This window comes from Melopsittacus undulatus, chromosome 7 (assembly GCF_012275295.1).
Source record: "Melopsittacus undulatus isolate bMelUnd1 chromosome 7, bMelUnd1.mat.Z, whole genome shotgun sequence".
NCBI lineage: Eukaryota > Metazoa > Chordata > Aves > Psittaciformes > Psittaculidae > Melopsittacus > Melopsittacus undulatus.
In genome coordinates, this window is record NC_047533.1 from 24446169 (window position 1) to 24470619 (window position 24451).

At 37.9% G+C, this 24451-nt stretch overlaps 1 protein-coding gene across 1 annotated transcript in view; it reads left to right on the plus strand.

Annotated features, from left to right (window-relative positions):
* Positions 1–24451, plus strand: part of N4BP2 (NEDD4 binding protein 2) — a 62147-nt gene that overhangs the window by 32104 nt on the left and 5592 nt on the right. The window contains exons 10-24 of the mRNA XM_034064994.1: positions 1387–2614; positions 3449–3573; positions 4752–4840; positions 6130–6206; positions 7983–8138; positions 9873–9878; positions 10739–13050; positions 14454–14539; positions 15243–15285; positions 16471–16712; positions 18205–18323; positions 19643–19781; positions 19905–20090; positions 22525–22693; positions 24324–24447. Coding sequence (XP_033920885.1) covers positions 1387–2614; positions 3449–3573; positions 4752–4840; positions 6130–6206; positions 7983–8138; positions 9873–9878; positions 10739–13050; positions 14454–14539; positions 15243–15285; positions 16471–16712; positions 18205–18323; positions 19643–19781; positions 19905–20090; positions 22525–22693; positions 24324–24447 — 5101 coding nt within the window. The remainder of the gene's footprint in view (positions 1–1386; positions 2615–3448; positions 3574–4751; positions 4841–6129; positions 6207–7982; positions 8139–9872; positions 9879–10738; positions 13051–14453; positions 14540–15242; positions 15286–16470; positions 16713–18204; positions 18324–19642; positions 19782–19904; positions 20091–22524; positions 22694–24323; positions 24448–24451) is intronic.

Consider the following 24451-nt stretch of genomic DNA (forward strand, 5'->3'; position numbering starts at 1 on the left):
TTCTGTTTCACTTTCTGTTTTGCACTGTCATTTCCACTGAGGATTAGTTTTTGCAGGATAAACTGTTTGTCATGTTGAATTCTCTGCAGCCTAGCTTGGATTGTGTTTCTTCCTCTGTATTCTGCAAAGCTGCATACCCACCTCTTCATGTCTGTGCCTAGTCCTTCCCATGCTTGTGTGGTTTTGAAATTCTTCTGTGTGCAAGCTCATTTGCACATAATGAAAGTAATGGATAAGATGCAGGAGGAGTTACAACATCTGAGCAGTTACTGGAAAGGGGAGTAAGTCATATATGGAGCATTTTAATCAATCTGTATTCATGTTATCAGATGTGATTAGTTGAGTTTTATCTAAGAGTATTTTGCAAAGAATGCAGGTATTGTTGTTTTGTAAATGTATGAAAGCTGGGTAGCTATTAAAAGGACTGCTTTTTTGCCATTTTTACTTTACCTAAATTGCACAGAATTTATATCTTAATACCGTTCTCACATTTGTTGCTATGATTGTTGTTTCTTGTAGAATTAAAATTGCTGAAATTACTGAGTCATGCTTTGAGCTCTTATTAAGATTTACCTTTATCAAAATAACAGATTTATCTAGGGGCTTATTGGAGAATTCAGTATACATACTGAGTTCATTATTGTGTTATACTATTAACAATAGTTTGAAAACTGAAAGATTAGCATCTTTTCATATGAGTAGTAACGAGTTTCATACAGTAGAGAAGATGGAAGGACAAGGAAGATTTTGTTTAACGTGTGCAGAAAGCATGGGATTTGAATGGAATTTTTGCTACACTGTCTTTCAGGAAAACAGGAGCTTAGCTTTGGGGCCCAGGTGATACTTGTGCCAGGTTTTGATCTTAATTCGTGTTGATCATGGGCAACCTATGCTCCATTTGGTGGCTTTACAGAGAGTTAATGCAGATACTGTTTTTTTTCAGGCTATGTTAGATAGGACATTTCCTATTGGTCCTAGCCATAATGAATGTATTTTGCATGCTTGTATCTCTTTTGTCCTCAGAAGTGTTTTTCAGTTCATTTTACACTGTTTAGCCTATGTAACATAGTTTAAAAGTAAGTACCTATTTAAACACCCAGTTCTGATATTTTTTCTGGTTAAACTGAATATTTTTAGACATTATTTCCTTAGTAATGCTTATTAGGTTATTATTTTGCAATGTGTCAGTATTGAGTTCTGTCTTTACCTCTACTGAGAAACAGATGAAAGGAGTTGCAGAAGGTGTGTTAAAAGATGAATTGGTGAACTGTTTTTTGCTTGTCTCCTTAGTTGTGATAAATACTCCTTGTAGTAAAAAAACTGCGCTCACATCAACTTATGTTTGTTCCATTGACCATACTTTATTTTTTTTACCTTATTCAACAGTAGAGAATGCTATGGATTATCTGCTAGAACTGTCTACTCATGCTGAAGGAGTAGGATCTTCAAAAACCTTGAGTTTTGATACAGTAGCACCATCATTAGCTCTTGTTAATCAGCAAATATCTGTTGCAAATGAAAGATGGGAAAGTACTGCAGAACAAAGTAATTCTGAAGAAGGGATGGAAGAGGTCCTATCAAATGATGTGCAGCTCACTGAAGAACTGGATTCCTTAATAGAAAATTCCTTTCAGAGATACAGCTTGAGTGATGAATTGCCTGATTCTTCAAATGACCAAATACTGCATAAGCGTTCTGTGGAACACGATGGCTTTAATGAATTTCCTGAGTGGGAAAAATCTTTTTCAGGTTGCAGTCTTCTACTTTTTCCCCAGCAAACAGAGACAAATAATGAGGGTTTAGAAAACTTCTGCTGTTCTCAGCCACCAGTGAGTCAGCTAAGTGTCCATACAGACTCACCAGCTGCATCTGACACTTCTGCACAAATACAGGAAGATTCCCATTTGCCAGAAACACATACTCAGCATGATGTGGCTTCAGAAGTCTATAAACAACCCAATGGAGTAATACCTTGTGGAAATTCTGATCAGACACAAGATACGGTTTTGGATCAGAAAAGTGTGACTGCTGCTTCTGTTGAGTCCTCCCAAAGACCTCTGGAACTTGAAGTAGCTGTCACTGGAAATCCTTATTCAGGATGCCTGGAACAGCACAAAGAGGCAGTGACTGCCTTTAACAGCCACCAGAGTACCTCTCTTCCAGAGGCATATGTCTCTCTTGAAACATCCATGTTAAAAACACCAGAACCTGTAGATTTGCCACAAACTCAGCAGGGTTGTAAATTAAACTTTTCCCCACTGTCATGTCAACCTCAACAACACTGGAATGTCATGGCTCCTGTGTTTTATCCATCCAGGGGAAGTCACAGCTTTGTAACTCCTGTGGCTGTCAGTCCAGGGCAGTGGCGACTTGTTTCAGACTATAGGACTTCAGAAAAAGAACATTATTTTTCCTCTCCAGTGGTTTCAAATGCCTGGGATAGCAGCCCTTCTCTGAAACTACAGGAAAATCAAGATAGAAACTTCAAATTGAACCTCTCACAAGCACAGCAGTCACCTGTTTGTCACATGATGAGAAGAAGGACGCACCTTATAGGTCAAGTGCTTGTTCTTCTCAGAGGTGTTCCAGGATCAGGAAAATCATATTTGGCAAGGTAGACCATCTATATTGTGAGCTTCTAAAAGGAATTGTTTAATTATGAACAGGATTTAGTGCAGGCAGAGAGAGTTTTCTGACATTTGTAAATAGTTATGCTTATACCCTAATCTCCAGCTCCATGGTACATGCAGCATGATGAGGAATAATAATTATGGAGAGCTGAGTTGCTCGCAGCTCCTTGACTGCTAAAGGAAATTGAAATAGGAAGGGTTAGCTTTAACTGCTGTCACTGGCCAAAGGAGTTTGTGTCACCAGAGGATCACTGCAACAGTATTAGGTTTGCTGTGTTCTCCCAGTCCCTGCTCATTTCAGGTGTTTCCTTCCAATAACATGAATGAAAACATGCCAGCTCTTTACAGGCAGAAATTCCCTTTCCAGTGTTGGTATTCTTTTGTGTAAGTAGTATGTGTGGAGCTTCATGGGTTGAATTCTTGATATCTTTTCTAATGCTCCAAAAGCCTAGCTTGAGCTTCGAGTCCTCTGGCTGGCACCTGAAATGCTGAGTACAATTAACACTGTATGTGTATTTGTCAGTGTGAAAGTATGTCACCAGATGCAGATGGAAAAATACCTCCCTTGTTGTTTTGAAATGAGACTTGCAGGGAACCTCTGTCATCTCTTTTTTGCCTAGGTATCTCCAGCCTTTGGAAAAGAAAGGAAATTATTATATATCATTTTTGGCTGGAGGATGTTTTTCTCCCTCTTTACTGCTTCTATTACAAATAATTTTGGTTTAGTGCAAGATACTAAATACGTGTGTGTATGGTAGAAGATAACACGCCTGGGGAGGAGAAGCAGGAAAAGCTATTTACTTCTTGATCTTTCACAGGACTTTGCTTGAGGATAACCCAGGTGGAGTCATTCTTAGTACTGATGATTACTTTTATAAGCATGGACAATACCAATTTGATCCCAATTGCTTAGGGGAAGCACATGACTGGAACAGGAAACGAGGTGAGAAATAAGGGATTAGCTTGCTCCTTTACAGTTCAGTGCTTATGTGCTGTTTTAGAAGCTGCCTGTCTTGTAATGCCTGTCTCACAGGTCAAGCATTTATGCCATCCTAGAAGTATTTTTTAATATGTGTGTGGAAAAAGAATATGAGCACAAACTGAGAAGTAATCTGTCCATTTTGAAATTAAAAATGCCGGTGTCTGTGTCAAAAGATTGCTTCAGATTTCATCATGGTTGTGTCCTTTTTCTGTAGTGCTGATCTGTACCATCTCCCAGCAATACTTCTTCTGAGATGAGCCATTATATATGCCTATGCAATAATGAGGATGTAGATACAAATAACATTTACATAGATAATTTCCTGATTTTGATTATTTTTTTCTCTTAAGCACTAAATCAGTGGCAATTTTAAAACAAATTTAAAATTACAAGAGCAAGACAGAAGAAAGAATCCTTTTTTCTCCTTTTGCATAATTGGTGTATTTTTTTTATATTGGCTCCCACTAAGTGTACCACAGAACAATATTTTTAAGCTTCTAGTTGCTAAATTTGAACTGTTATTAGTTTTCTACTATCAAATTTCTGACCAGTGGAGAAGTGGATTAGTAAGAAATGTATGATTCAGTGATAACTTCAGTTGTTCAGACATACTGTAACATAGCTACAGAAACATCATGCTGTATCTCAAAGCTACTGATTCTAAACATTTAGTTGCTGTGTATTTAAACTACAATAATTCTGCTTTTTCATATTTTATATAGTTTTACAGAGTGGACTATTCTTAAGACTGCTATAAAATCAAGGATTTTGTATGCAACAAAGAAGTCCACTTTAAGGTGATCATGTAGGTTTTTTTAGTTGAATTTACTGATTGATTAGTCATCTTGGTGCATTTTACATCTGCATTCTCATTCCTTGATTATCATACATACGTTAATTCAGAAGAATAATGCTGTATCAGTAGCTTTACATATGAGGGGGGCATTTCTGAAAAAAAAAAAGAGGGCCTTGAAACAGATCAAGCTGTGATGAGAGTTCTTTACACAGTGGTTAATCATTATGGATTATCTGCTTTATAAAATACAATAAATTTAGAGCATTAGTATAAATGTTATATGTCCACCCTTTTATAGTGAAATTAACTATATTACATTCTTTTGTGCATATGTGTCTTTCAGCCAAAGAAGCATTTGAAATGAGAATCTCTCCCATAATAATAGACAACACAAACATACAAGCATGGGAGATGAAGCCTTATGTTACTTTGGTTAGTATTACAGTTTGATCAACGTGAAAAGGGAGTATTGACCAGCATGGCAACAACATATGTTTTAGAATGAGATTGCCTTTCTCAGTCTAGCTGTTGCTCCACAAGGAAGTCTGGAGTCAAAAAAAAAGTGTTACATGGAATCATATTACCCAGTGTCGTATTCTGTGCGCGACTGCGTATTGATGTGGCCTAGTTTCCAAGTGACAAAAAGAAGTGCTTTGTACTTGGGGTCAAAATAAACATTGTTGTGGAAACTGAATGCTGTTCCTCTTTTATGTGATCAGTGAAATTATAAGCTACTTTTTAAATATGATCAGCACTAATTAATGAATGATGTTTGATGCTTGAAACTTGAAAATGCAGTCTTAGTTTCATCCTAAGTATGACATAGAGGCAGATTTCTCCTACCATGGTGTGTAAACACATTAGGGAGTGTGGTACATAGAACTGCCAGGTTTTGAGCAGATACTGTATGTATGCTGCATGTGGTAATGGATTATCTTTGATAATACAGTGGGACTTAACACAGATAATTTTATTAATAGAATTTTTATTTTATTATCCTTGCATTTATTAACAATTGTCAGATTAATAATTCTTTCATAAATTAAGTCCTTGATTTTGCTGTATACTGAAATAAAGATATAACAAAAGTTCTTCCAGGAGGTGCAGGGTTTGATGAGGTAAAAAGATTTATTTCTGAAAACAGTAACAGAGAGAAGTGGCACAGTACTCTCAGTGTTTCTCCTGATTAAACTTTGGGCTGGTTTTCTGTCATGATGGGACTAGACCATGTAAGGATCATTTACGTGCAGTCCACTCAAGTTTCCCATATGGCAGGATGCTGTCCACAGTAATTGTGTTAATGCAACTGAATTGCTTGTTTTGGAACTGGCTTGCATCTGGTCAGCTCTGAATGTAAGCAGAGAGCTTTTCTCTCTCTTGGAGGTGTGCATACTATCCCTGGAAAGAGGAGAAGTTCTGCAGTCTTGACTCAGAGGAGGTAGAACATTCAAAGGGGGGATATAAAATGATGATTTTGTTTGTTTTTGTGAACATGGTACAGAGTTTTACAGTAAGAGAAACAAATACGTATTTTTAAAAATTTCTGGTTATATAAGCAGAAGTGCAACACGGAACAGAAGTATGTTATTCCTAATGTTTAGTTGGTTTTGCAAAGCACAAAAAACAGCTTTAAAAAAACAGGCTATATGTGTTGTGTGCTTGTTCACAGGAATAAGAAATGGATGATGTGGCTTGTTCTGGTTTTTATCTGTTTTATTCAGGCTCAGCAGTTTAAATACAAAGTTGTGTTTCGAGAACCAGGCACATGGTGGAAGTTTAAACCCAAAGAACTTGAAAGGTAAGATATAATTTCATATTAGATTGTATATCTTTCACAGACTATGATTTTTAAAAAGGTGCCACTTAGTGCAGTGGCTATGAAGTAGTCAAGATTTTTGTGGTATTAAGTGTCTTTTTAATAATTTTTTTCCCACAATATTAACTTTTGTGGTATTTTATATGCATTATGAGATTTTTTTCACTGTCACTTTATTCTAAGTGTAAACAAAAGCAATAGATATTATGTAATGTTTTCATGATTGCAATTTAGGGTACAGTGATTGCTCCTTTGGGCTCCTGAGGTTACAAAAATGGTGTCAGGTTGAGACTGGGTTTGCATCTGGCTGGTCTTTTGCCTTACTTGAAATGTTTCTGTTGTCACTGAGTTTAAAGCAGTCAGTACGTCATGAGAGGAACAGGTCCCTCTGCATCATCATTATTGTTTACCTTGTCTTTAGTGGGACTTTCTACACAGTCACAGAGCCATTACTTAGAGCCAAAATAGGCAAGATGTAAACCCTGTGTAAGTCAATAATGTGTACCTAGAAAATTGGCTGGATGCCAGGTTCAAGGGGTCTGAAGTCCAAGAGGACGCTGTTGTACCTCTAGGATGAATGGTAGGGCAGCCACAATTTAATCTCCTATTTATGACTTGGATAGTGGAATGTAGTGCGTTCTCATCAGATTGGCAGATGATACTGAATTGAGCAAGAATACTTTATTCAGCCTTAAGAAGAGAACATTAAGGAAGAGCCATGTTGTTGTCTTCAGTTATCTTTGGGGGGGGTCACAGAGAGCACTAAAAAGATCTCTTCTGAGAATTGTGCAGGGATAGGGCAAAACATACATAATTAAGGTGGAACTCTGGAAATTTTTATTGCATAAAGTAAGTGGGTGTTTGGTTTTTCTTTGATTGTTTTGTTTTTTCTTTTGAGGGTGGTCACACACTGAAAGAGGTTGCCCAGAGAGTTTTCAGACTTTCAGTCACTGAGGATATTCAGAATTTGACAAGACAAAGCTCTGGGCAACCTGATCTAGCTGTACCTCCTCTGAGTTTAAGGCTGGACTGGGTGACCACCAGGAGTCCCTTTCAACATAAATTGTTTTGTGATTTCATAGTATCTGTTGTCATCTGAATTTGCATGCCTAGTTTAAGGTTGGCCACTTTTCAACTGTGGTAAGGAAGACTATTTTCTCTCCTAAAACAGGACTGAAACACTTTCTCCTGTACTTTCAATTTCTGTTTTGTCATCCTTGGTAGGATTCACTTCTTCTAAGTGGAACTGCTGCAGAGCATATTCCTAGTTGGTGTTCAACAGAATCACTGAAAATCTCCAGCCAAAGTGTGTCAAAAATTAAGTGAATAGGTTTTCCTCAAGGCTAAAGGAGTTCTTAGGAAAACCAAAGAAGGAATAGTTAGTTCAGAAATCTTCCATACCCAGTTTGATATCCTGCATCACTGTCAGGATGTGATATGGTGTGTTTCTGATACTGATTTGAAAAAGATGCATTACTGGTACAGTTTTGAGTTTTAGTATTAAGCAAATCATCCAGTTGCAGAACAGGGCCACCAGGTGGGGTGGAGAAGTGGAGCAACAGTTTGAGTCACACCCTATGTGGAGTACCTTAGTGCACTGATACAGAACGAACTGCTGTTTCACAGCTTTTGCTCTGTCCCCCTGAAATCTCTGGTTAGTTTTGCTGTAAACTTATAATGAAATTATTGTTGAATTATTCCCTTCTCCCATTGTAATATGCAAATCTGAAATGTTTCTTTTTTTTTTTTTATGCATAGGCGAAACATTCATGGTGTCTCTAAGGAAAAGATCAAAAGAATGTTGGAGCGATATGAGCACTGCCTTACTGTTAGTTCAATATTGGATTCTTCAGCCCCAGACAAAGCAGAAGCTGCTGGTTGGAGTGAAGATCCTTGTCAGGAGAAAAAGCATAGGTTAGATTCTTATACTAGCTTTGTAGTCTTGCATAAAAGGGTAAAAATTCAAACTTTGTCACAGTGGAAGCTGGATAATGCTGTTGAACAGTTAAATAATAAAAAGAAATACACTGTGTATTTCTTTATAAGAAATTAATACTGTGTATTAATTTATAAGAATTTGAGGATTTCTAGAAATGAGCAGTCAAGGGACTTAGGTAACTTTCCACTGCTTTTTGAAACTCTCCGCATATGACTGTGTGTTTGATTGACTTTCTCTTATCAGAAACATGCTATAGGATGTATGTTGTAGATAAAAAACACTTAAAATCTCTAAAATGCTCTTCAGAATAATGTAGCCCCAAATTACAATTTCTGAGGCTGTGTGTTGTTTTTAGATGATGTTTTTGTGGTAGAATGTGAATTCTTTATTCAGTAGGAACAAGTTATCTACTTGCTTTTGAGTATATTTAGTTCAGACTTGTCTAGATTTATGCTGGTTGTATGCACAACTGTTTCGTAGTGGCTAATCTGAATAATGGTGTATATGTCTTATAATAATGCATAAGAAATCAGATTATTTGTAGTTATTATTTAATTTGGGTTTTGCATGCTTAATGTATTTGAAACTGGTGGAACTGTGCTCTGCCATCCCTGAGAGAAGCAAGCCAGCCACCCAAAACAAAAGAAATTAAGGATCCCCTACTCTCTTGACACCAGGCAGATGGAGGGGACCTAGGAGAGAGGGGAGGTTGAAAACAGGTTACTCCTCAGAATTGACAGTGTATTACTCCCCAGTTTATGTCACTTTCGCAAATACCCCTCTACAACAGATTAGAGGTATGTGAGGATGAGGAAAATGAGAAAGATTATGAAGTAGATGAGGGATCATCCAGGTTAGAAGAGTCGCCATGGAAGAGTCAGAGAACACCTTGTATCATGACCAGCTCTACCAGGAAAGAAAAGTGATTGTGATTGGTTACTTCACCCTCAGAGGAGCAGGAGGCCTGTTGCCCCATGAGGAGTACAAGGATGTTGTTAGGCTATGCGGGGAGAAAATTAGAAAGGCAAAGACATAACTGGAACTAAATCTGGCCACTGCTATAAAAGATAACAAAAGTGCTTTTACAAATATATCAGCAATAAAAAGAGGGCCAACGAGAACCACCATCCTGTACTGGATAATGGGATAATCTAGTGACTGAGGGTGAGGAAAAGGCTGAAATACTTAGTACTGCCTTTGCCCTCAGTCTTTAGTAGCCACACCAGCTATCCTCAGGGTACTCAGTTCCCTGAGCTGGGTGTCAGAGATGGGGAGCTGACTGAAGTCCTTGTAATTCAGGAAGAAATGGTTAGCAACCTTCTGTTCCACTTAGATGTACACAAGTCTATGGGGCTGGATGGGTTACACCCAAGAATGCTGAAGGAGATGGCAGAGGACCTTGCTAAGACTCCATCCTCTACCAGCAATCCTAGTCTAGTGGGCAGGTCCCAGAGGATTGGAGGTTTGTCAATGTGATGCCTTTCTACAGAAAGGGCAGGAAAGAAGACCCTGGAAGCTACAGGCCTGTCAGCCTGAGCTCAGTGCCAGGCTGAGTGCCAGTCCAATGCAGCCCATCTGCATGGAGCAGATGATCTTAAGTGAGATCAAAAGGGAGGGATCAAGCCCAGTCAGCATGAGTTCATGAGGGACCTGTCCTGCCTGACAGCCTGATCGCCTTCTACGGTAAGGTGACCCACCTGGTTGATGAGGGAGCGGCTGTGGACATTGTTTGGACTTTAGTAAAGCTAAAAGACTTTAGTGTCTTTTTTTAGACACTGTCCCCCACAGCATTCTCCTGGAGATAATGGCTACTCATGGTCTGAATGGGTGTATTTTTCACTGGGTAGGAAACTGGCTGGATGGCAGAGCCCAAAGAGTGATGATAAATGGTGTCACATCTAGTTGGCGACCTGTCACTAGCGTTGTCCCTCAGGGCTCAGTGTTAGGGCCAGTGTTGTTTAACATCCTCATTGATGATCTAGATGAGGGGATTGAGGGCACTCTCAGTAAATTTGCAGGCAACACCAGGTTGGGCAGGAGTGTTGAGCTGCTGAAAGATAGGGAGGCTCTGCAGAGGGGTCTGGACAGGCTGGATCAATGGGCTGTGGCCAGTGGTATGAGGTTCAGCCAGACAAAGTGCTGAGTCCTGCATTTGGGTCACAATAACCTCATGCAACACTAAGGGGCTTGGGGAAGAGTGGATGGAAAGCTGCTTGGTGGAAAAGGACCTGGGGTGCTGAACATGAGCCAGTGTGCTTCATTACATAACTGAATGCTGGGAATGGGGGAAAATAGGCTTTTGAGAAAGTATTCTTAACCCCATGCTAAAGTAAGAAATGTATACTTAGCAAGGGAAGTTCCGCACTGCTTAGCTCCGTTTTTATAAAGAAGTGTTGAGGTTAGGGCTAAGTCATCTTAAATTTGATTTCTCTCATTAGAGATCTCCAGCTGGATGATTAGTGTCCTAAAAGGTGGTTTCTGGTCTGTAATTTGAAAATATTAGTCAAGTCAAAATTAAAAATGTGGACAAGAAGGTTTGAAATGGGTTTATCGTTCATTTGAATTTGTCTTTCAGGACATTACATTCTGATGTGAAGAAAGAACCTTTCGCTTCTGATTTGGGGCCTCTTGAATTAGCTGAAGATAATAAAACTTTTCCCAGGACTTCTCTAACATTAGAAAGTAACTGTGATCCTGAGCATCTTCAGAAAGAGGAAAAAGAAATTGAAAATAGCTCAGTGGAACACAATTGTGAGGCCAGTACTGTTCAAGATGACTTGGATGTTTGTTTGTCAGATCATGCAGAAAAAGAAATGCCCTTGGAGAAGAAAGAAGAAAAGGGAGAAAAACTAGGAGAAAATGCTGAAACAGAAAAGGTTGAGATTGATGCGACCACGACTGAAGATACTCTGTGCTTGCATACAGAAGGAGTTGAGGAGCACAGTGATAACAACTTTCTCAAAGTTCAGATTGAACAATCTGGCCAAATACGTACAGAACCAAAATTAACAGAAAGTAGTAACACAGCAGAACCAAGCAGTTTGGCTTTTGTCACATCAGGAAAACCAGAACTACTGAACTTTCTGGGTGACTGGCCTGTAGAACAAACAATGGGACAGAGAGTCAAAAGAGCTAGAAGACTAGAAAAATCTTTTCTAAAGAGTGATAAAGAAGTTAAAACTCCCAGTCAACAGAATCCTGAGGTAGGTAAAGAGCAAGCAGGCCTGCCTGGGACCTGTACTGTTGAAAAAGGATATGAGGAAGAAAATCTAGCCTCTGGCTGTTTCTCTGTTATTTCAGATGAAGTTACACTGCAGTTGCAAATGGCAGGACATTGGCCTGTCACAGGCTCATTAGAACAGAGACAACAAAGGTCAAAGAGAATGAGAAAGACAAATCTAAATCAGTCCGATGAACACAGAAATGCTGAAGGTGACATTAATAGAAATGCTCTTGAGACTGTAGATGTGCTTTGTGGGACACCTGGGAACACTGCAGAGCAACCGGATACAGAGACTTTGCATATGCACCAACCTGAAACAGAGGCTACAGAGAGTGAAACAATAGGTGATAAAAAAATGCAGCAAAATAAGAGAATGAGGAAACATCACAAATTGGCCCTCACTTTTACAAATAACAATTTGCCCCATCCAAAAGAAGAGGAATGCTTGTCAACGCTTAATGTAGAAGAAGAGAAACAGGATGCATGCTCGTGTAGGCAAAAAAGTAGCTATTCACAGACTGAATCACAGGACTTTGCTCTCCTGTGGAGGTTAGAAAAGAAAGTTCTTTTTCCAGAGACTACCAGAGTATTGCATGGCAGACTAGATGGCTTCAAACCCAAAGATGTAGGTAATGTGTCAGATTCTCAGGAAAAAATTCCCTACCGAGTTATGTATGATAAAAGTACATTAGTGGAAGAAAGTGAACTTATCAATATTGATGAGTCTGAAAAGCTGAATATGCTGTGTAAGCTCTTTGATTCTGTTTCATTTGAAGCTGTAAAAGATCTGTATGAAAGATGTAACAAAGACATAGATTGGGCCACAGGTCTGCTCTTAGACTCTGATGAAAAGTTACGCAAAGATGTTGGCACTGAATGCTTTCAAGTAAGAGAAGCTGAACCAGTTGTTACAGACCTTGATTTCAAGGCAAGTACAAACCACAGTGAGAATCTCAAGGACTGTGAACAAATGTCACAAATAATTGGGGCTGGTAGTATCTCTAAGCCTTCAGAAGATAAGAATTCATCATTCAGCATTGCAGAAAGTCAGACTGCCAAGGCAACTATGACGGATGTTGATGTGTCTGATGCATTGACTGCTACCTCACTGAAGGATTCATCAGAACCAAAGAATTGTGGAGGTGCGGCTCCTGGGACTGATGCAGGCAGCTCAGCAGCAGGTATCTTTGAGCCGTTTGTTTCAGGAAAGCAGAAGGTAGAAGCTGAGAGTCCTGTTGAAGAACCTAAAAATAAGGCATTAGTCTCACAACATGATGCAGGTTTCTGTGTACCCATGACTCTGCCTCATGGTCCTAACACAACTTCTACCAATTTGAAATTTGAACTAAATAACGAGAGCGACAGTAACCCTTCGGAAAGCAATGCAGAGAATTCCAAAGTGATGACTTCATTACTAGAAGTGGATCATGCACCTTTGTTCGGTCCTAGGAATGATGAAGAATTGGAAACTCAGGGGAGTTTCAGAGAGATACATGGTAGAGAACAAATTGAAACTCCAAGCAGGGATGAAGCCAAAGCGAAGATACAAAGTCCTATACCAGCATCACGTGCAGCCTTCAATATAGATTGCCTGGAACTGACATTACCTCCTGAACTGGCACTCCAATTGAAAGAAATATTTGGGCCTGTTGGCATTGATGCAGGTATGGGCATAATTGTATCCATATTTCTATATAAAAAAACCAAACAACCCCAAATAACAAAACCCCTCAGTTTGGGTGAGAAAACCTTTCATCCTTTGTCTCTGCTTTTTTTCCTTCATGCTTGGTTTTTAGGGAATGGATTTGCACAATGACTTATGATACTGTTGTTTGCTGCTGTTAATCCAAAATTGGAACTGAACTAAGTGTGGCTTAAAATACAGATGCAGTAGTACTACCTTCTGCCTTTGTTTTTTCATACATGCACGTACTTTAAAATCGTAAGAAAATATATTGGCTTATTTGCATTTTGAGCAATAGGCTTCGAGTCTGTATTCAGATTCTGAAGAGATACTAATATGATGAGGAAGATCCAGACAGTGACTGGCTAGGACAAAAAACAGAAAGCTTTAGGCATCAGTTAAAGTGGGGAAGGACAAGATAAATTGTTTAGAGAGAAGATAAAGGGCAGCTATATTTAAAAGATGTTAAAGATTAAAACAGACTAGTCTGCTGAGAGACTATGATGAAGGCAGCTTGAACATGCATCACAGAAGTTAGACTGATAGAAAAAGGAAGAAAACACAAGGAGTATGTAGCTAGTCTATTCTCCCTCTCTCTCTCTTTCACTCCCTCCTCCCTTCTTTCTTTATCTTTTTCTCCTGAAGATTATGTGATGTGAATTTGTGATTGGTGATTTGACTGCTGGGCTCTTTGCCTTCCATGTCTACCTCCTCCAAAAAAAAACAAACTTGGTAGCAGAAAGGTGTTGTGTCTGAATTCATAGAATTGCACCTTTCTACTTAATACATATGTACTTACTGCCTTTTTAGTTTTGAAAGGGTGAGAAATGTTATCAGAAAGATCTTTTAGGGAAAAAAAGTATGATACCATGGTAATTCCTGCTCTTTTCTTTAGAGTCAGAAGACTGACTTGGAGTTCGCTTCTCTGAGTTTGTGTGTACAGGGAGGCTTGTGACTGCTGTTGGGCAGTGGCAAGTATGTTGTGTTCCATAAAAGCAGTTGCATGTGGATTACAATAAAACAGAGGGAATCACAGTTTCACGAATGAAGCTGTGGTTATAAATTACCAGTGGGTTTGTAAAAGAAGGTTCTGATAACAAAAATGGAAAAAAGGAAGATGTAGGAATATACAATTCATGTTAACTTGGCTTTTTCTACCCTGTCAGAGTTTTTGAACACAGATAATGGATTCTGTGTGAAATGCTAATGTATTTATCTGTTTATTTTATCTTGGCAGTTGCTGAGGTTTTTTTCAGGTATGACAGTTTGTGCAGAATCTCCAGAATTCAAATTAACAAGTGTAGGCTACTGCATTTTAATTGCTTAGATAAATTTCTATAGCTCTTTATAGCTTTAACAAATGTATTTTCTTTCTTCCATAAGGGTCACTGACTCTTGAGGATTGTGTGGTTCATATTGATCTGAATTTAGCCAAAGTGATTCATGAGAAATGGAAAGAATCTATTCTGGTTAGTAGATTTCTTGCTTATAATATGGTGTTGCATGCTTGCGCTTGGAACAGACCATTTGTCTCCTTATGTGTTGGCTTAAATGCGTAAGATAGAAGCATACTTGTAAAAACAATGATAGTTTGTACAATATGTGGAGTATATCAGCTCATCATGTCGTAATCATCCGAGCTGTGTAAGATAGTTCACGGGATGAAGAAACTGCATGTCATGAATGCCTCAGCATGTAGCCAGGGTTCTTAAAAGATAAGGACCATAATGCACAATTTCACTACAAGATTGATCAAAAATTCCCCTGGCCAAAAATAATTGCTGGCTTTTGACATGTAAGAAGAGTTGCTTTATGAATAACTGTATATACAAAACATCTCTGTGTACATTAGTTGAGAAGAGTTCTCTAACCTCCCTTCCTTCGTAGCCTTACGAAATTGAATGCTTTTTGGCAAAATTTTTGTTTGATTTAATGAAGGTTATGAAATCTTAGCAGCAGGGCATGTTCCTCTAGCTTGATGTTTTTGGAAAGATAGTTCTGTCTTTTAAACTTAATAATTTTTCTTAAATGTACTTCTTTTAAGATAGACAATCTTTGAGAAATACTATGAGACATTCTTTCGAAGCTGGCTTACTTAGAAGCTAACACTTGCAAAGTTTCACTGCAAAATTTATAGCTTACAACATTCATGGTTTTACTGTTTTTATTTAGAAGCGTCGGAGGAGAGATGAATCATGTAAGTTGTCTGCAGAGGGTAAGTTATGTATTTCTCTTACTTGTAAAGATACTTAATGTTCATTATAAAAGTATTGAATTCTTTGAAACTTCAGTAAGTTTGCAAATATTTTGTCTGTTGCAAAAATGATGGGTTCATTTATTAAGCTAAGCTTTTATTTATTGCTCTGCATTCCATTTACCATTCTCTTACAGAGGAGTGTGGGGAAAAGGAAGTACATTATAAGCAGAATCACTAGACCTAGGTAGCTGCAAGCAAAAAGCCTATCATTTTGTGAACTTCAGTCAGCTTATAAAGAAGCTCTGCCTGGATCATGTAGCTGTTAGGTCTGACTTCTGTAATCTCTATAGCAAGGAAAGGTGCAGCCAGAGAATTACTAGCAGAGTGAGATTTCTGTAGGTGAGAGAAGGAAGGTCAGGACTACAACATCATTCACATGTTACTGTCTTTGTCAGAGGAATTGATTGTAGCATGAAGATATATGCTTTGTTCAAAAACTGTTGAGATCTCTGGCAATCCAGTTTTCATTCAGCTCCCAGAAGAAATGTCCCCTACAGTCTATCTCACTACTTTTGCATGAGACCTGGCTGGAGACTTAATCGGATTGTGTCTGGGTTCAGCTGCAGCAGTCATTTTTCTCCTCCTTAGTAGCTGGTACAGTGCCAACAAGCCCAGTCAGATAAAGAAGGAGAAAAATGACTGCTACAGCTGAACCCAGGACAGATTGCAGTGTGGGTGCACACTCTCTACTGTTTGGAGTGACCGAACAGTGCTGTTTGAATTAACTTCTAGAAGTGTAAATTAACAGATTGTTAAGCATCTGTCCTTAAAGTTGTAGAGGAAAGGCAGTTAAACATGTAAACACGTGAGTCAATAATTCACCTATAAAAGCAATCAAACCTTCTCACTTTAGTGGGTGTGCAAGGTAGTTAACAGCTGTAAGATACACCTTGGCACTTGAAATTTGGTGAGTCTGATGGTTTTGCTTTTGTTTTACAAAATTGATAAAGATGATCAGAAAATTTTCAGAAAATAGAATGAGGAAGGTGAAAACAGTGTGTTGTTTTCTGTTTTAGCATTAATAATAGTGTTTTAACAAAACCCCAAACCCTCTAGGTTGGAAAAACTTAATTATTTTGGCTTTGTGTGTATAAATAAGCTAATAACTGCTTTATTTGTTTCCTCATTTTTATTCCTGTGAAGGTCCTACTGTGATTCAGCAGATAGATACAGATGACTCAGAAATGCTATTATCTCAGACTGCAGACAGTAAAATACAGAAGAAAATGAGCTGGGTATCTGGCTCATCTAACAACATACAGACTAAAAACCCAGCAACATCAGACGTTTTCCCCTTTATGGATCACTGGAATGCTCAGATTCAGAAAGTTTCTCTCAGACAAATAATTTCCGAAGAAATAGCTATGCAGGAGAAACAGGACCTGGTATGGATAGCACCAATTTTTAATGCAATTTAAGTTCATTACTTACTGTTAATGAACCAGAGTATGTCTTATCTGGTGACTCATCTTTGTGCTGCTCATTTCAGTCTAAATGCCTGAGGCAAATGCATGCCAATTGGGATTGTTGATTATGGTGATAAAGGAGTTTGCTTGTAGTAGATGTTTCCTTTTTAAAAATTCTCACTTTAAAATGTAATATTTTGGTTGTTTCACAAACAGATCACGGTGCATTTCACTCTCCAGGTTAGCATTTGGGTTTGGTTGAATTGTTTTTGTGATTACTCACCTAAAACCAAAGATTAGTGTGAATTCTCACACTTATTGGTAAAGCAATATCAAAACCAGTTCTTAATTGTTCTTAATTAGCTCTATGCCTTGTTTGCTTAGAAGTGGATTGGATTGATTTAAATATTTTTTAAAAGGAGAACCCACAACATTCCTAACAGATGAGACATTAAAAGAAGTACCTGAGGTTAACCTCAAACAGGTTTCTGTAGCCACTTCTCAGAAGAAAGTAATTTTGTAAAAGATCTGGGGGAATTCTGTATCTTCCACACAGTTCCCATACCCTGGCTGGTTGGCCTGTGTGTAATATGCCCTCTACTGCCCAGCTGCTTGGAACAGGCATTCTAGTTTGTTACTGTCTGATAAGTAGCTGTCCTTAAAAAGAGGAGCTTTGTTTCTGCTGGTATAGGACGTTGGATGATTAGCCTGTCCCTTGAAAGAATGGCTTGTGGATTCTTTCTTTGAACTGCTTACTGATAATAACAACTGTGGGTTACTGGTAATAACAACTATGATGCTCACAGCTTTATTTACAGTTTGGATTCATGGAGCTTGGCTTTGTTCTGTTTGTCTTTTTTTTTTTTTTTCAGTCTGAGTGCTGGAATGATCAATCTGATTTATTTTGGGCTGTAAATTATGGTTTTCTTCTCAGCATGACTTCACAATATGAGCATTTATTACAATACAGCCTCAGCTACACGAAAAAATTTGTTTACGCTGTTTAATAATAAGATGTTGTTTCAACCTCAGGCACTCAGTATAGCATAGAGAAGTGAACTTTGTGCAAGCTTAGCATTGGACTAAATAGACTAGCAGGGAATGCATTCCAAAATTTAAATTTCCTCCTAAAAAATCCTCCTTTTGCTTTGTCCATTATGAGGTAGCTCCAGCTGCGTTACTTCAAATGACTGCAGAGTACCATACAATATAACATAATATAATACAACGTACAGTACAGTATTATACATATACTGTACAGTATAATACAACTTGCCTGTTCCTACTTTATTTTCATCAAGTCAGTGTGGCAGCTGATATTGGCATGTTGTCTTTGCTGTGGGTGCTTAACTACTGAGTAGATACTTTTTGAAATCTTAACAAATAACAGCGAAATTGGATTGGCTCCTCTATTACTGTATTTTGTTCTAATCAAGAACTTACAATATTTTTTTCTGCGTCTTCTGGGTAGAATCGTGTTCCTTGTATGGCTAAAAAAGACTGTGCCGCTAAACTAAAGGAGAAACAACTTTTTGAGATGTTTCCAACTATTAGTCAAGATTTCTTAATGGATATCTTCAAGGACAATAAGTAAGAAATCTCTTCAGTTCTTTGTAAAAATGGTATTCGGTAACGCTCTGTATTGCACAGTTATTGTTTCAAATATTAGGAGTTAAGATATTGCTAAAGAATAGGTTTTTCCAAACTAGCAGACTTTTGTAGATCTCTATAAAAGCAAAACTAGCTTATGTTAAAAGCAAAAAGCACATAAAAACTCTATGTCTAGGCCTTTTCTTTTCTGGGAGAGTAAACAGTTTTTTTCCTTGGGAGAAGAATGTCTGGGTGTTGACCTCTGACTGAATGTCAGTGGAACTGCATATGTGTTGTGGAGCTCAGGTTTAAATCAAGTGGGAGGAATTAGTGGAGGTGGTAATAGTGGGTTTGCAGGAAATGGCACCTGCCCAAAGGGAAAACTGCCATCACCTGATGTTAGCTGTAAGTACTCTTCTGGTTACTACAGCAGCTCTAAAGGAATGAGCCATTTCTCAATCTTTTTCTGACAACGTTCTCTCTTCTGCATTAAACTTAAATCCAAGTTTGTGAGAATTGAACTTTCTTTCAAGAGGGACTTCTTTTTTCATCCTTGGCCAATTGAATGTCTTTACATATGGGTTTGCATGAATACTTGTCAGGCTTTCTGCTTGTCTGTGTTGTTACCAAAACCTTTCCTCATGGAATGTTTAAAGTATTTCCTTCATACATTTCTGTAGCTCAAACATTTCACCATCTCTTCTTTTTCACATTCTAAATTCTCTTCATAATGTTGACCTTCCAAAAATCTGTCTTTACTTTTGATCAGTCTTCTTGTCCACTTAATAAACAGCAGGAAGAATAAAGAAGAATGAGGGCTTATTAGAAATTTGATGGCTACTAATGTCCTCTTCTCATTTAATTAATGACAAAGTTCAACTGGAAATACAAGGATTTCCCTGCTTTAATGGTTTCAGATAACTGAGTTAGTTTTAAACTACTTTGTACTTACTATCCCTGACCAGAGAAGATTTAAGATGAAGTAACTTACCCAGGCCAAAAAGCAGTGTTTACTTCTAAACTAATATCTGTTTGATTAAGGTAGGGTGCAATTTACTTTAATATTTCATTGTTCTTTTGATATTCAAATGCCCCATATTACATTTCAGTCAACCAAGGCTGCATGTGTGTTAGTGCCAGTAATACAGTACAGTGAGCCTTCAAGCCTTTTTGTAGTAAGATGGAAAATTCCATTCCAGTGCTTTATTTCCATTATAATCTATTTCTGTAACAATATCAAGGTTTGTAGTATGTATTTTAATAAATGTAGCAGTTATTAATAGATTTGTAAAGTTACAGATTTTACTTATCCTTCACAGCTACTCTTTACAACAAACAGAACAGTTTCTGAACTGTGTTCTGGAGGCAGATCCTGTAAAAACAGTTATAGCTCAAGAAAGTGTTCAGCAAAATGAAATAGCTTCATCCTGCAGTGCTGCAAAGAACCGGGAGAAGAAGGTATTGTTTGTTTGTTGTTTTGTTGGGTTTTTTTTTAAATAGTAGTTACAAGTATACCCAAATCTATGTTGTTGAAAACACCCTACAGTGCATACTTAGCTTCGACATTGTGAATTCCTACAGGCAAAAAAAAGTAAGGAAGAGGATGAACCTTTGAGTGAAATACTTCAAAAAATTGAGTATCCACAATACGATGATTTAAGAGCAGAAGCTTTTTGTCACCAGCAAAAGAGACAGGAATGTCTGAAAAAGGCCGGGGAGGCCCACTGCATGGGTATGAAGTCTGTGGCAGCATTTTATGCTCATCAGGTAAATGTAAACATTGTGCTTTTTGCCTGAATTTGTAGGGGTACTTAAATACTGAATTGGAAGTTATAAGAAAAGCATTGTGCCTACTAGAGTTGATAAATTTGCTCAATTACTGTTTCCTATGTAAGTGTTGTATGGAGAATCGCCGTACAAGTAAACTCTCATTCACTAGTAATGGTACTAATACAAGAAGCTGATGTAAGCAAATTCAGTTCAAGATCTTGAGAAAGATGGTATTCAGTGCTCCGTTGTGTGTTCTTGTTTGCTCATAGATTGCATTCTCACATCCAGATACTTGCAAGCACCAAGATTTTGTCTGTGTGGTGTGGCCAGGTTCATTCATGTGTGACATGGACTGCAAGAAAAAGTAGTTTTCACATCCTTCATATGTCCCTTGGGTTCCTCTTTTTTGGTGATGAACTGTTTTTAGAAGCCTTCTCTACTTTTTAGGAGTATTAAAAGGGCAGATAGTAAAAGTAAGACAGGTATTAAGATGTGATATTTTGCCTCAAAATCTTGCTTACTTCATCCTCTGTAGATCCTGGGCAAGACTGGGCCTGCTGTCTTTGCTTCTTCATTCTATGTTTATGGCTACAGTCTGTCTTGGGTTGGGATAAACGAGGTGTGGTATGCCATGGATTTTGCCATCCATCTAATTTTAGAATGTAGATCTACTGCTGATCAGTCTTATGTGCTCTGGCCTTGGAGCACAGGCTCTCTGGTATTGATTTAAGCAGATTTCTTGGTATATACCACTTTGATTACCGTTGGTTGTTGTTGTTGATCACATTCTTGATTGTAAGTATCAACTGTTCTTATAAATCATAGCATCATAGCATACCAGGTTGGAGGGGACCTCAAGGATCATCTGGTCCTGCCTTTCAAGACAGAGCATGACCTAGACTAGATGTTCAGGCACTCTGTTGAGCCAAATCTTTAAAGTATCCAACACTGGGGAATCTCCACTTCTAAACACTGACAGGTTTGGGACATCAGAATGTTCCATACATTCGTTTCTTGGTGCCTTCACATGAGACCATTGATTCATACCACTCTTATAAAAACTCTGTTACAAATATCTTTTCTCTGATGTAATAGCATAGAAGAAATTGTTAAGAATTCACATTATAGAAGAATTTAACTATGAGTTGCATTATGATAGAACAAAAATGGAATAATGGAATCACTTGAATTTACTTATTATCTTAAAAAAGCTTTCATGAAATTGGTATAACGTCACTCTAAATGTTTAGATTGTTACTATGTATGTAGGAAATACTGATTATTGGTCTTTATAAAGAACACTGTATGTTCTTGGTTCATAAATTCTTGAAGTTCAGGGATATTTTAAATGAAGGTCTGCATAATTTTAAATAGAAATCTAAGTCCTGTCTTTCTTTTGTTCTTAGACATAACAAGTACAGTGGGGAAATGTATTACATGTTTTCTTTCAGGTAATAAAAAGGCACACTAAGCTACCTTTATTAATGAGTAATACTTGATGCTTGGTGGTGTTAGCCTGTCTTGGGAATCCTCTGCATGTGTGAGTTACAGGGCTGATGTCTGTAATGTAGTATGTGTCAGATGATTCATTTTAAGAACAGGCTGTCACTTCCATTCTCTTGGGCCCTCTTCAGTCCAATACCTGGAGTCAAGTCTTCCATTCCTTTTTAGATCATGCTTACAGATCTTTGAAGACATAATTTGGTGCTTCAGTGTCTCAGATATTACCAGTGTAAGGTTCAGAGGAAATAATTACTTCTTCACTGTGTAATGTGAACAGCCCTGTACTGCTCCTTGCCACTAATTCCAACAGGGATTGTATTGACCTTGTCAGTCATAAAAGATTTGTCAAAAATGTAAGGATAGATAATAAGCAACTCTTTAAAAAGAAAGAATGAAAGAGAGAAAGAAAGAAAGGAAGAAAATCAACCTCAGAGTGTTTGCCCTTGGCTTGTTTGATTTTTAGGGAATGCTTTGAGAAGAATTAACTTCAACTCCCACACTCAGCAGGTTTTTCCTGAGTTGTTGGACATTTTCTCTGACATTGCTTCACCAAATTTTTAGCAAAATATTCACAGAAAGAAAAATTCTATGGTTAGGATAATAAATCTGAAAATCAGCATGGAATGTAACTTTTTAGCTGATGTAAAGACCTTATGGTTTTGTGCCTTTTCTGGCTTTTTGTTTTCCTCCCTTGTAAGGCTTTTGTTGTGCCAGCTTTGACTAGTTTCTTAAGGACAGATTTCATGAAATCTCCTTGTGAGTAGGTCTCACTGAGCCTCTTTTGCAAGTTCTGTTGGGATTATCAATTTTACTGCTTCAAACTGTGAGCTAAAAGCACCCTGCCAGTACTATCATTTTGAAACGAGCCAGCAGTGTGGAGCTTAGATTATGTCTTGGCATGTAATAGTTGCTGTGCTTATGAATAAAGGGTCGCCTTCATGAGCAGAAGATGAAGGAAGCCAACCATGCAGCTGCTGTGCAAATCTTTGAGAAAGTAAATACTTCCTTGCTGCCTATGAATGTGTTGGATCTGCATGGTCTCCATGTGGATGAAGCAGTGAATCAGTTGTCCAGAGTGCTGCAGGAAAAAAGTGAAGGTAGGATTAAGCTAATATTTCTTGCCCCCTAAAAGTTATTCTCCTAATTTCCTGCTAAGAAATTATGATAGATGGCATGGAATTGTTGGTTGTTTTGTTGGTTTTTTTTGACATGGCAATGATGCATTTTCCTCTCTATCTTGCTTTGCACCACTTTCCCCAACTTAACGTTGCTTTATCAGAACTATGTTGCTTTTTTAGTCTTTAAAAAAAAAAATCATTATGTTGGAATTTTAACCACAATGATTACATTGTCTTCAGCTTTTTCATGAAAATGTCTGATTTGAGCTATTTGTCAGTAACTTCCCTATCAGTTTGCCGGCAGGATCTCGAGATCAGAATGCTGCTGCTCCCATAAATGCCATTTTGTGCAGTTTTGCTTGAGAGCTTGCCTTTTCTCCTGATGGAGTGTTCAAATACTTCATTTAGTGTTCTTGCTGTAGAGAGATAGGTTTTCTGCATTATTACTTTACCCTATAAATTTAAGCACACTGGGAATGCTTTTATAAGAAATGTTTCTTGCACAAGGTACCACTGTACAAACCTAATTTTTTGGAAACAGCTACTCCACACAGCAGGAACAAAAGTGTTCAGTAGGGCCTTGGATAATCCTTTTCCTTCAGTATACATCAGAGACTTAAATTGCATTATCTTGTGGTATTCCTAAAATGACATTTGTATACTTTAAGCTGTAACCTAATGCTTTTTAGAGCTAAATTTTTTGAGCTGCACTTACATCAGGAGTCCTGAAATAATGGTAGGCAATCTGTTCAGTCAACTGAACTTAAGTCACTTCAACTTAAAAAATGTTCAGTGTGAATACATGGGAAAGGGATCAATGCCAGGCTGGCAGAATTAACAGTAAACTAATGTAAAACCCAAATAATGTTGAGAGAGGGCATTTGGGGAAAGATGTCATGTGAACTGGTAATCTTGAGCTGTCAAATCTTGGCTTTTTATGAGAATCCAGTTGAATTTCTGTTTTTCCTCTTTTTCAACATGTTAATCTAGATTGCTGTGATCTCTGAGAAAGGAGCAGTTTCTTTTCTTATCAGGGCTAGATGCCCTAATAAATTTCATGTGATACGTTGATGTATTAGTCCATGTGTCACAGCATAGCAGAAGCTAGTCCAGAAAGTGTGACTTAAATGGGTGGATTTATATTTTCCTCCTTCTTCCTTTATCCAGAAAATGTTATTTCTTTATTCACATTATTTTTAGATAAAACATGAAACAATAGGGAGAAGTGTCACTTAAAAAGTAACTAAGTTACACCCACCTCTTTTAATTTTGCAATTTTAACTTACATCACAGGATATAAATTCCAAGTGAGGATCAGATGACAGAAAGAGTAAAGCTGCTATGAAATTAGAAGGATTTTGTGATGATCACAACATGTATATTGCAAGCAACCTAGACTTAAAAAGCTTGACTATGCTTTTTCAGAGTATCTTTTTCAGAAGAGGGGGAAAATGGCTATGTTTATGTAAAAGAGACACAGCCAGCATGGGAAAGCAAGGTTCTAAATCACCAGTGACAGTTTTCAGAAGAATGGATGGAAAGGTTGTACTGAATACCAAGTCTCTCTGCTCAGGGAAAATCTTAACCGTTACAATCCCTGCTGTAACAGAGTACCAGCAGACCGGTGGTAAACCGTATCTCTGTGTTATCACGGGAAGAGGAAGCCATAGTCAGGGAGGAGTTGCTCGCATCAGACCAGCAGCTATGAGATACCTCACAAGCCACAACTTCAGGTGA